General features: G+C 55.4%; 1 protein-coding gene across 1 annotated transcript; it reads left to right on the top strand.

Annotated features, from left to right (window-relative positions):
- Positions 1-3,589: 3,589 nt before the first annotated feature.
- PET100 (PET100 cytochrome c oxidase chaperone) lies at positions 3,590-12,592 on the top strand. The gene is made up of 4 exons (XM_078881340.1): positions 3,590-3,723; positions 9,183-9,269; positions 9,864-9,896; positions 11,317-12,592. The coding sequence occupies exons 1-4, from the start codon at positions 3,694-3,696 to the stop codon at positions 11,377-11,379; spliced, it is 213 nt and encodes a 70-aa protein (XP_078737466.1). The 5' UTR covers positions 3,590-3,693; the 3' UTR covers positions 11,380-12,592.
- Positions 12,593-12,739: the final 147 nt, after the last annotated feature.

The raw sequence follows: 12,739 nt of genomic DNA, 5'->3' as shown, positions 1-12,739 counted from the left end.
GAGGCCGATCTTGACACCGCTGGTACCAGTCATCGGCAAGTCCACTCAGCTCCACGTCCTCCTGTACCACATCACTCCATCTCTTCTCTAGCCCGTGCCGCGCCCGTTTAGCCCCCTCGATCCGGCCGAACAAAAGCTGTTTAGGCATGTGGTGGCTGGGCATGCGGGCTACATGACCCATCCAACGCAGCCTTGCCTGCCGGAGGAGCTCAGCGATGGGACTTTGCCCAGATCTTTCAAGGATTTGTGAGCTCACACAATCCAGCCTGGTTAAACCCAGGATGGATCGTAGGCAGGCCAGCCTAAATGTTTCCAACCGGCGAAGATGCTCCATTAGGGGGGTCCACGTTTCGCAAGCGTAGAGGAGGGAGGGAATGACTGTGGCCGAGAAGACCTGAAGCTTCGTGCGGAGCGACAGACCAGGTAGCTTCCACACAGCGTTACGAAACCGATGAAAAGATATTGCCGCTCGACTGATTCAGAGTGAGACCTCTGCTGATAAACTGGAGCCGGTCATAAGCACACTGCCCAGGTTTGGGAAACTCTCCACTCTCTCCACTACTGCCCCATCACCGATTGGGAGTTGTGGGGGTGGAGTGTCCGATGGTACAAAATACCCAGGCAGGTGCTTAGTCTTGGTGGGGCTGATGGTAAGGCCCCACCTTTTAGTGGCACACTCCAGTCTCAGCAGCAGCGTCTCCAACTCCTCCTCTGAATGAGCAGCTATTACCAAATCATCGGCATACATAACGTGGTTGACCAATAGGGAGCCATCCCTTGATCGCACCCGGGCATCGATCAGGCTCCCATTACATCTGTACCAAATGGAAATTCCCCCAGTACAGCTATTGAAGGCTTCACGAACTATGTGGTCAAAATAGATGTTAAATAATGTGGGAGCCAGAGGACATCCCTGTCACACCCCAAGGTGTACAGGGAAAGGCTCTGACTCCCGGCCACGTAGTTTTACCCGGGCCCGCTCACCGTCATGAAGGTCCTTAATGATCGTGAGCAGAGGGTCAGGGACTCTGAGAGCACGAAGAACAACCCAGAGCCCAGGCCTACTGATGGTATCATAGGCCTTGACCAGGTCAATAAAGCAGAGATGTAGGTCTTGTTGGAATTCCCTACACCTCTGCTGTAGCAGACGGACAGAAAATATGGCATCTGTGCGGGACCGCCTTTTCCTGAAACCGCATTGGTGCTCCGCAAGCCTCTCCTCAGCGTGCCTAGCAAGGCGATGTTGGATAATCCTTGCCGGGACCTTTCCCTGCACACTGAGGAGTGAGATGCCCCTGTAGTTGTTACAGTCTGTGCGGTCCCCCTTCTTAAAGAGGGGGACCACCAGGACATCCTTCCAATCCTGCGGAACCCGTCCAGTGGTCCACTGTTGTTATGATGTCATATAGGGCAGTCTGTGCACAAACGCCACCCTCCCTCAGCATTTCGCTTGGGAGAGCATCTCTGTCCGGTGCCTTTCCTGGTCTCAGACTCCGGATCGCCTTCAGTACTTCCTCAACAGATGGCACCTCAGCCAGCCACTCACAGGGGGTGACCTCTTCCAATATTTGAGGCACTGCAGCCTCAGCAGGGTTATCCCCTTTTTGTGTCACGATGTTTTCCTGGCTGAGGGATTTCTCCTACCCCAGGACCTCACAGAAATGCTCAGCAAATCTACAAACCTGTTCCTGGGGGTCGGAGATTGGATCACCGTTTTTCCCATAATGATGGTAATAGGTGTGGCGCTGCAGGTTACTTTTTGATGGAGTTAACACACACAGCCACAATGACACCCACATCCACAATGACACACCCACAATAACACACCCACAATGACACCCACCCACAATGACACACACACAATGACACACACACAATGACACACACACATACACACCCACAATGACACACACACACAATGACACACTCCCACGTACACACACAACAACAACAACAACCGCCATTCGCCACTAAGTGGCGGTGACGTCACCACGACGCTTGTGCCAGGCCATGTGCACCTTGAGGCCACGTGAAGTGTCGAACGCCCGCTGGCAGGAGGTCACGGGGCAGACCCAGGTGCCACGGGTCGACTGACCGAGATGACCGAGATGACTGGCTGATGCACCACCTGTGCCCCCTACTGTGCCAACTTGCTGTGCTTTAGCCACCCGGCGCTCCGCTCCACGTACACACACACACCCACAATGACACACACACAATGACACACACACGTACACACCCACAATGACACACTCCCACGTACACACGCGTACGAACAAAGACAACGGTCCCCGTGTAGCCTGTGACAGGCTGTTGGGGCAAGTGCAGCTGTGGAGGCCGCCGCTGTGGCTCACGAGGGACTGTCTCCTCATTGCTCGTGGTTACAGAGGTAAACCCTCTGGGTCTGGCACCAAACACCCGGGGAGTTGATTATCTGGAGGTAAACCCTCTGGGTCTGGCACCAGAGCACCCTGGAGTTGATTATCTGGAGGTAAACCCTCTGGGTCTGGCACCAGAGCACCCTGGAGTTGATTATCTGGAGGTAAACCCTCTGGGTCTGACACCAAAGCAACCGTGGAGTTGAGTATCTGGAGGTAAAACCTCTGGATCTGGCACCAAAGCACCCGTGGAGTTGATTATCTGGAGGTAAAACCTCTGGGTCTGACACCAACGCACCCGGGAGTTGATTATCTGGAGGTAAACCCTCTGGGCCTGACACTAAAGCACCCGGGAGTTGAGTATCTGGAGGTAAACCCTCTGGGTCTGACACCAAAGCACCCGGGAGTTGCGTGTCTGGAGGTAAACCCTCTGGGTCTGACACCAAAGCACCTGGGAGTTGCGTATCTGGAGGTAAACCCTCTGGGTCTGACACCAAAGCACCCGGGAGTTGCGTGTCTGGAGGTAAACCCTCTGGGCCTGACACCAAAGCACCCGGGAGTTGCGTGTCTGGAGGTAAACCCTCTGGGCCTGACACCAAAGCACCTGGGAGTTGCGTATCTGGAGGTAAACCCTCTGGGCCTGACACCAAAGCACCCGGGAGTTGCGTGTCTGGAGGTAAACCCTCTGGGTCTGACACCAAAGCACCTGGGAGTTGCGTATCTGGAGGTAAACCCTCTGGGTCTGACACCAAAGCACCCGGGGAGTTGCGTGTCTGGAGGTAAACCCTCTGGGTCTGACACCAAAGCACCCGGGAGTTGCGTATCTGGAGGTAAACCCTCTGAGTCTGACACCAAAGCACCCGGGAGTTGCGTATCTGGAGGTAAACCCTCTGGGTCTGGCACCAAAGCACCCGGGAGTTGCGTATCTGGAGGTAAACCCTCTGGGTCTGACACCAAAGCACCCGTGGAGTTGATTATCTGGAGGTAAACCCTCTGGGTCTGGCACCAAAGCACCCGGGAGTTGCGTATCTGGAGGTAAACCCTCTGGGTATGACACCAAAGCACCCGGGAGTTGAGTATCTGGAGGTAAACCCTCTGGGTCTGACACCAAAGCACCCGTAGAGGTGATTATCTGGAGGTAAAACCTCTGGGGCCCGGCACCGCGTGCTGCGTGTGGGCAGGCCCCTGGCGTGGCCCCGCCTCTTCCGGTTCGGCCTGCCCACCACGTGCCGTGACGTCACAGCCGTCGTAGGAAGTCGCTGCTGCTGCCGCCGCTGACTCCACGCGCTCGGAGTGGGGGGCGGCTCCACCAGCCATGGGGGGCGTCCGACTCGAGATCTTCCGCGTGAGACCCCCCCCACACCCCCCCACACCCCCCCACACCCCCCCACACTCCCCCCTCCCCCGCGTCCCTCCCCACCACCGCAGCCCGTGACCTCAAGGCGACCTCCCCCGGCGCAGCGTGGCGCCCCCCGCGTCTACCCTCTTGCTGCCCCCCCCCCACTGCCCTCTGTTCTATCCTTGTGATTATCGCTCACTACTGACCCCCCCCCCCCAAATACTTTACCCTCCACTGTTGTCTCCCCCCCCCCTCCTAACCTCGTTCTCACCAAGGGGGTCGGCAACCCACCCACTCTGACCCCCACCCACTCTGACCCCCACCCACTCTGACCCCCACCCACTCTGACCCCCCCCATCCACTCTGACCCCCACCCACTCTGACCCCCACCCACTCTGACCCCCACCCACTCTGACCCCCCCCATCCACTCTGACCCCCACCCACTCTGACCCCCACCCACTCTGACCCCCCCCCCCACCCACTCTGACCCCCACCCACTCTGACCCCCACCCACTCTGACCCCCACCCACTCTGACCCCCACCCACTCTGACCCCCCCCATCCACTCTGACCCCCATCCACTCTGACCCCCACCCACTCTGACCCCCACCCACTCTGACCATCACCCACTCTGACCCCCACCCACTCTGACCCCCCCCCCCATCCACTCTGACCCCCACCCACTCTGACCCCCACCCACTCTGACCCCCACCCACTCTGACCCCCACCCACTCTGACCCCCACCCCATCCACTCTGCCCCCCCACCCACCTAGAACTGGTCCAGATGTCATTCACCGCTGATGTTTTTCCTACAGGGTCCTTCGGGATCAGACAGGGATGAAGAGAAATCTCAGCGTAGGACAAATTATCCCACAATATATACCGCATTTGTGAAGGCAGTGTTGATGACAACGGTCTTGGTTTTTCCTGAATAAATTATTTTCTGATTGGTTTGATTGCTTAAGAGCGAGGGAACAAATACATGTATTAATGAGCCATTTAATTCTATTTAATCAGCTCTGCCTTCCAGATGTACTTTAATGTCTGATTAGCATTTACTAATTTTAGCAAGCCATGGTGAGCTGGCACTCAACTCCGTGTATTTGTTCCCTCGCTCTTAAGCATAATGTGCCAGAGCCGGGAGTAGAAACTCCACGTTCCCATGGTGGGGCCAAGGATATCCATCGAGACATCAACTGTTGACTTCCTACAAAGTTGCACTACTCACCTATAACACGCTCCGGGTGACCGCTGCAAAGTATGATCTTGTGTTTTGATTTAGTGTGCTGATTTTAAAAGGTGCATTTGAAAAATGTTGATACTCCTACTGATGCTCCTACTGCTGTTGTGGAGTGACTCATGCAGCCAGCTGTGGCTGCAGGGTTTGGTGGTACATGTTGTTCACGTCGTTTATTGTGAAAATTCGGTCACAGTTCCTGTGATCACTGTTTCATTGCTTTTATGGCTTTATTTTGGTGATTTTCGAAATGTTTTTGGGTTTGGCCATGTTTGTTTGTTGTAGTACGGAGTTAAAATGATGGCTTTAATCTAAGTTGCCTTGTGGTTGTTGTTGTTTGACTTGCATCCCACTGGGATTTTTGCACAGCGTTGGTGTACGGTGCTTTTTTTCTGGAAGACTTTGCAGTTTTTTCCTGGATTTTTCTGTTTGCGCATAGTCACTTTAAGATGTTTTCTTGTTCATGTTTTTGTTTTTTGTTTGTTGCGGTTGCCCCCGATTCAAGAGCCGAATGGCTCACAGGGCTACACCTAATACATGAAACTCAAACTAAATGAAACTGAAAACTGAAACCCACTCTGACCCCCCCCTACCCACCCACTCTGACCCCCACCCACCCACTCTGACCCCCACCCACTCTGACCCTCACCCACTCTGACCCCCAGCCACTCTGACCCCCACCCACTCTGACCCCCCCCATCCACTCTGACCCCCCCCCCATCCACCCACTCTGACCCCCCTCCACCCACCCACTCTGACCCACCCACTCTGACCCCCCCCACCCACTCTGACCCCCCCACCCACTCTGACCTCCCCCACCCACTCTGACCCCCCCCCCACCCACTCTGACCCCCCCACCCACTCTGACTCCCCCCACCCACTCTGACCCCCACCCACTCTGACCCACCCACTCTGACCCCCACCCACTCTGACCCCCACCCACTCTGACCTCCCCCACCCACTCTGACCCCCCCCACCCACTCTGACCCCCCCACCCACTCTGACTCCCCCCACCCACCCACTCTGACCCCCCCCCCACCCACCCACTCTGACCCCCCCCCCCACCCATTCTGACCCCCCCACCCACTCTGACCCCCACCATCCACTCTGACCCCCCCACACCCACTCTGACCCCCCCCCCACTCACTCTGACCCCCCTCCCACTCTGACCTCCGCCCCTCCCCTCCGCGACCTCGGCACGACAACAAACCCAGCAGGAGCCACTGTGTAGATCCACTGCTGGATGAAGGCCCCCACCCCCCACTCCCACCACCCACCCCTCCCCCCACCCCCCACCCCCCAACCCCACCCCCCACCCCTCACCCTCCTCCCCCCACCCCCGTGCCCGAAATCCGTGCGGAATGTTTGAAACTCCCCAAGTTGCGTGGCTTGCAAACAACAACAACAGCAGCGGCAACAACATTAATAACAATCGTCTGCAACGTTTAAAACAGCGGCACACACAGCGTCGTCATGCACACGTGGGTGGTGATCCCATCTGTAGTGATGTTGAGTGGGCTCTGCGTAGTTTTATGGATTTAACGCCTCCGTGGTTTGGCTTGGAGTAAAGATCGTCGGCATAAGGCACTACAACTAGAGTTCAGTCACATTTCGTTTTACGTCGAAGGCGGTTGTGTGTGTGTGTGTGTGCTTTTTTGCTCACATTTATATTAGCTTCGTTGCTGTGCTCGGTAAAGTTCTTAATTTGGTCATTTTGGTGGCAAATGAAAGACTCTGGTCTCTTTGAGTTCTCAACTCTATAATCCTGTAATGTTACGAACAAGCTTAGACAGATTTAAGATACGATAATATGGATGTGGCGTCGCCAAGATACCATTGACTTTTAAATATTTACTGTTTATTTTGCCAGGTATCACAAATGATAGCTCAACGAAGTGGACATTTATAGCAGCCAAATGCTGTGGAGGGAAAATCTGGAGGACCCGGAAGAAATTCCACGCGACCACGGGGAGAGAGACACCTTAAACTCCAAATATACAGCAGGCGTCAAGGTCGGGATCAATCTCACAACCTCCTGTAGACCAGGCGAGGTAGTCAGCATCTCCTAGCCACCGTCATGATCATGATGATGAGAGAGATGCAAACTCGATATACAGCAGCAGGCATCAAGGTCGGGATCAAGCTCACAACCTCCTGTAGACCAGGTGAGGTAGTCAACATCTCCTAGCCACCGTCATGATCATGATGATGAGAGGGAGACGCAGACTCAAGATATTCAGCAGCAGCAGGCATCGTCAGGGTCGGGATCGAATCTACAACCTCCTGTAGACCAGGCGAGGTAGTCAACATCTCCTAGCCACCGTCATGATGATGAGAGAGACGCAGACTCAAGATATTCAGCAGCAGCAGGCGTCGTCAGGGTCGGGATTGAATCCATAACCTCCTGCGTACCAGGCGAGGTAGTCAACATCTCCTAGCCACCGTCATAATGGTGATGATGAGAGAGAGATGCAGACTCAAGATATACAGCAGCAGGGTCAGGGTCGGGATTGAATCCACAACCTCCTGCGTACCAGGCGAGGTAGTCAACATCTCCTAGCCACCGTCATGATGGTGATGATGAGAGAGAGATGCAGACTCAAGATATACAGCAGGGTCAGGGTCGGGATTGAATCCACAACCTCCTGCGTACCAGGCGAGGTAGTCAACATCTCCTAGCCACCGCCATGATGGTGATGATGAGAGAGAGATGCAGACTCAAGATATACAGCAGGGTCAGGGTCGGGATTGAATCCACAACCTCCTGCGTACCAGGCGAGGTAGTCAACATCTCCTAGCCACCGTCATGATGGTGATGATGAGAGAGAGATGCAGACTCAAGATATACAGCAGGGTCAGGGTCGGGATTGAATCCACAACCTCCTGCGTACCAGGCGAGGTAGTCAACATCTCCTAGCCACCGTCATGATGGTGATGATGAGAGAGAGATGCAGACTCAAGATATACAGCAGGGTCAGGGTCGGGATTGAATCCACAACCTCCTGCGTACCAGGCGAGGTAGTCAACATCTCCTAGCCACCGTCATGATGGTGATGATGAGAGATAGATGCAGACCCAAGATATACAGCAGCAGGGTCAGGGTCGGGATTGAATCCACAACCTCCTGCGTACCAGGCGAGGTAGTCAACATCTCCTAGCCACCGTCATGATGGTGATGATGATGACAGATGCAGACTCAAGATATACAGCAGCAGGGTCAGGGTCGGGATTGAATCCACAACCTCCTGCGTACCAGGCGAGGTAGTCAACATCTCCTAGCCACCGTCATGATGGTGATGATGAGAGAGAGATGCAGACTCAAGATATACAGCAGCAGGGTCAGGGTCGGGATTGAATCCACAACCTCCTGCGTACCAGGCGAGGTAGTCAACATCTCCTAGCCACCGTCATGATGGTGATGATGATGACAGATGCAGACTCAAGATATACAGCAGCAGCAGGCGTCGTCAGGGTCGGGATCGAATCCACGACCTCCTCCGTAAAAGGCCACCGTGCGACACCTTTCCACCAGAGCAGCGTTCCACACTATTCTGCCTGGAATCAATCGCCACTTTTATTTACAAGCTGTCATTTTGGAATTAGATGGTAATTCTTTTTCCCGGTTTGCTGCTGGAAATCCGCGAGCTCTCCCGAGGCTCGCAAAGACCTTGCCTGTGGAGGGACAGAACTGGCTGGGAATCGATGAAAATAATAACGACAAGGAAACCTTCGCAGCAGGACAATGATTCTTGAGTGAGCCATCGTAATTGGCTGCCTGCCATTTCAGCGAGCCATCATCTGAACCGCGTGCTCTGCAAATGTATTCTTTGCTCAAGCACTCGACAGCCTTAGGCAGATGGCTTCTGCCGAATTGTTTTGAATCTTGCCCACGCTCGACAGAATTTTCCAATACTCCTTTAATGAGACGTGTTCCTGGAATATGGAGAGAGTGTTACCAGTGGGCCAAGCGTGGTCTCTTTAAAAGTCTTAAGTGAGTGCTTGTGCAATTCAACAAGGGCAATGGACCTTCCGTGGGCTATGAAGAAGGGCCAGACCTAACACGTCTCCTATTATATATTTTTCCTCTTAAGACAGCAGCGTTATTGATGAACGTGTTGAGTTTTTTGTAGTAATAATGTGATGAGAGCGTGCCGAGTGGCTGTTCGTGATGGGGGACTGATGCGCGTGCCTTGTGTGTGTGTGTGCGTGTCGGCTCTTCCCTGGCAGATGATGCTGTACCTCTCCTTCCCCGTCGCCATGTTCTGGGTGTCCAACCAGGCCGAGTACTTTGAGGAGTACGTGGTGAAGAGAAAGGCAAGAGACCCGCAAACAAAAAAACACACAAACACGAGCGGCAAGACAACGTCGCGTATCCGACCCGCCACATGTCCGCCCGCACGCAGCGCGGTAGTTAAATGGCCCCTCTCTGTAGACGCTTACACATCTGGCCTTTTCACACGTCCGGCGAAACCCCCCCAGCCAGTCGGATCCGTCACGCGCGAGGGTGTTGGGCGGACAAACCCACAGGGCCACGGGATACCCTGGAGATGGCAGGACACCCTAAACGGATTCTTGAATCCGTCTGTGTGGACCTTGTCATCTCGTTAGTGGGTTTTTTTCGCCCCCCGAATTCTTCGGTATCGCCCCCCCCCCCCCCATTAATGGAAGTGGCCAAACCATCCCAACGTGGCAGGGACCCTCCCGAAAATGAGTCGTGAGACTCGGAGAGGCCTTCCTGGGCTAACGCTCAGTGCGTCATCACGACCGCATCGGCTGTCGAGGGATGAGTGGCCGAGTTGAGTTCTAGGCTGCCATCGGTGGGCCACGTCGCGTCTGCTAATGTTTGCGATGCCGTCCACGCCGCGCTCGTGCTAATGCGTGCGTTTCTTTTTACGCTTCCGTCCGCAGAAAGAAATATTCCCGGCGAACGAGTCCAAGCAGGTACGACGCACTCCGGCTCTTCACCCGTCGTCGACGTGCTGCCCACAGAACGTGCCGCGCGGCCTCTCGTGACGTCGGCGTGTGCACAAACTTGTGCACGAACTTGTGCACAAACTTGTGCACAAACTTGTGCAGCCGCCGTAACACCAAAGGCAACGCTCGAGTTCCGCTCCTGAGTGGAACTCGAACGAATGAATTCCGTGCCGTGTCGGTTTGAACGGACCTCATTAATTCCGGTGTGCTGGAGTTGGTGACCGGCTTGGGAATCGGAAAGGATTCTAAACACCGCTCTGATGGTGGCGGTGACGCCGCCGCGTCCCAGACGTCTGACCTGCTGCCTTGTGACCTCTGACCCCCTCGGCGTACACAGCCGCACGGTCACCTGGAGTACGATGCCATTCAGTGCCAGCGTGCCAGGCCCCTCGTCCCGTCTCTTATTCTCCACAGCTTCTGAATAAGATCACCGCGACGGTTCCAGATGTTCATCTTGAACCAACTCGCGTCTCTCTTGCCTTGCCGACATTGCATTGTTTAGCTGCAATCATTGTCAATTGACCACGTAATATCCATCAGGGGATTTTTTGTTGGGTTAGATTGCGTGAATATAAATGTGTCGTTAAACCCGCCACCGCCTGACACGACCAATCAGTTACTAGTTCAGCACACGCCGGTGTGTAAACCCACTACAACATTCACATTTCGAGTTCGGTGGCGTTCCGCCGGTAATCACAACCACCAACCCGCCTCATCAGGCGACAGCCATAATTGTGGATAAATCCTCCGCCTGACGTCGTCACTGTGTGCGTTCACGTTGACGCGATCTGACCCAAAGAAACCTCTGTGCAATCACTGTAACCGGTGCCCATGGCTCACACGCGAGGCCAGTTTTCGTTTGTGTTGCGGATCGTTGTTGAGACGCATCCCGCGTCATTTCTCCTCGCACCGGGGCGGAGCTGCAGTGGTGACGCTCGTGGCGCAGGGCTAGAAGGGACCGGGTTCTCTCTCCCCCCGATTGGCGTGGGTTTCCTCCCCGCATAGCAGAGGTCGCAACCGGGTACCCGATACCCGTACCTGTTTGCGACCCTGGTGTGGCCGGGTACGGGTAAGGAATCAAAACCCGTTTGCGACCTCTGCCGTGTAGTTTGAAAGATGTCAAACCGTGTCAATGGTATCGGCCAAAACATCCCAACACTGAAAAGCGACCTGCAGTTTGACCCAATTGGTGTCGCTTGGAGCAACGTCGCTCCCCTTGCCTGCGACGGCTTGGCAGGGCCCTCCTGAAACTGAGTCCTGACACTCGGAACAACACCGCGCTGGATTCTGCGTCGGGACGACGGCGGCGGCGGGCGGGCGGGCGGGCTGGCGTGGGCTCGTGTGTGGACGTTCGTATTTCACGCCGCCGTGGTTGCGTTTCTTGCAGAGGCAGGAGCTGGAGAGATTCAAGAAGTTCATCCAGATGGAGCAAGCGAAGAAGCACGAATGAGCTCTCTCGCGGGAGTCCGTTCCGCACGGACTCCTCGGGATCGCCCGACGCGTGATTTCCGCTCCCCTGTGTGACGATCTCGATGGAAATGTATCTCTCTCCCATTCGGGCCTTCTCTCTGCAGGCCTCTTGCGGGCGTCATCACGCTCGGTGGCCTAATTTACCTTAGTAGGGCGACGTGGCCCCTCGCGGGGTAGATGTTGAGGTTTCCCACAGCCTGACAAGTCACGTCGCTCCCGTGTACGGGATCGTTGTACCGTCTGGCTCCCGTGTCGACGGCTGCTGTTGCTACGGTCGCCCTCGTCGCTCGCCGATCTCCGTGGACCACAGACGCGCAACAAGTTAGCGGAGGAGATGTAACGCGACGGGAAAAGTTTCCGGTGAAACCGCCGCACTGCGGCCGTGGCTGCTGCCGTGACTACACGGTTCTACGCCAAGCGGTTTTGGTGCCGAGTCAACAATCGGTAATCGTCACACATCTGCGCTCACCGGAAAGAAAAAACACTTTTCTCACCGTCGTGTTACGTTACCGCGGCTAATCTGCCCTTTGTGGTCTACGCAGAGCAGCTGCGCTGGGCGACTCGAGCGACGGCTGGCGAGGGGAGGTTACTTAACGGGAGCGGCCTCTCGTCGCGGCGATCGTCGTCGTAGTTTTTATTGCGCTGGGCAGCGGCTCGCACGGGTGAGACACGGATCTCCTCCGTCGGTTGTGGGCTAACGGAGGTGATGGGAGGGGAGGGAGGTGGGAGGGGTAGCAAAGCACACGTCGGATGACTCTCATCGCCACCCCTACTGGCAGGCCGGGTACTGAAGTCGCCTTGTGCCGCCGCTGAAGTCGAGATGTGAAGTGTCGTGATCCCAGACGCCTCGGCGGATGGGAAGGGCGCTCCGTCGTTTTTCGCTCGCGTACCCGGACATCGCTCTGCCGTCGGGCGAACGTCGCCGCGTTGGGTCGGGTTGCGTCCGCTCGCTGGTGTCCACCCAAACCTCGCTTCACCACTTGCTTGTACTCGCTGCTGTGACGACATTGATGACGACGACGATGATGATGATGATGACGACGATGATGACGACGATGATGACGATGATGACGATGATGATGACGATGATGACGACGATGACGACGATGATGACGACGATGATGATGACGACGATGACGACGACGACGATGATGATGTGTGCCCGCTACATAAAGTGCCGTTTGCCCTCTTGAGAGCTGCGCCGAATGGATCTGTGACGCGGGTTCGCGCGCTCGCTGCGGTCTGAGCATATTTAACGACGCGTCGAGAAAAGTTGCTAGTAATAGGTTTTTACCCTTTCAACTGGTACAAAAACTGACACCTTTATACAAGGCATCATA

This window comes from Lampetra fluviatilis, chromosome 3, assembly GCF_964198595.1.
Source record: "Lampetra fluviatilis chromosome 3, kcLamFluv1.1, whole genome shotgun sequence".
In the NCBI taxonomy this organism is placed as follows: Eukaryota; Metazoa; Chordata; class Hyperoartia; order Petromyzontiformes; family Petromyzontidae; genus Lampetra; species Lampetra fluviatilis.
The sequence above is the reverse complement of the archived record's forward strand: the minus strand, read 5'-3'. Positions and strand labels throughout refer to the sequence as shown.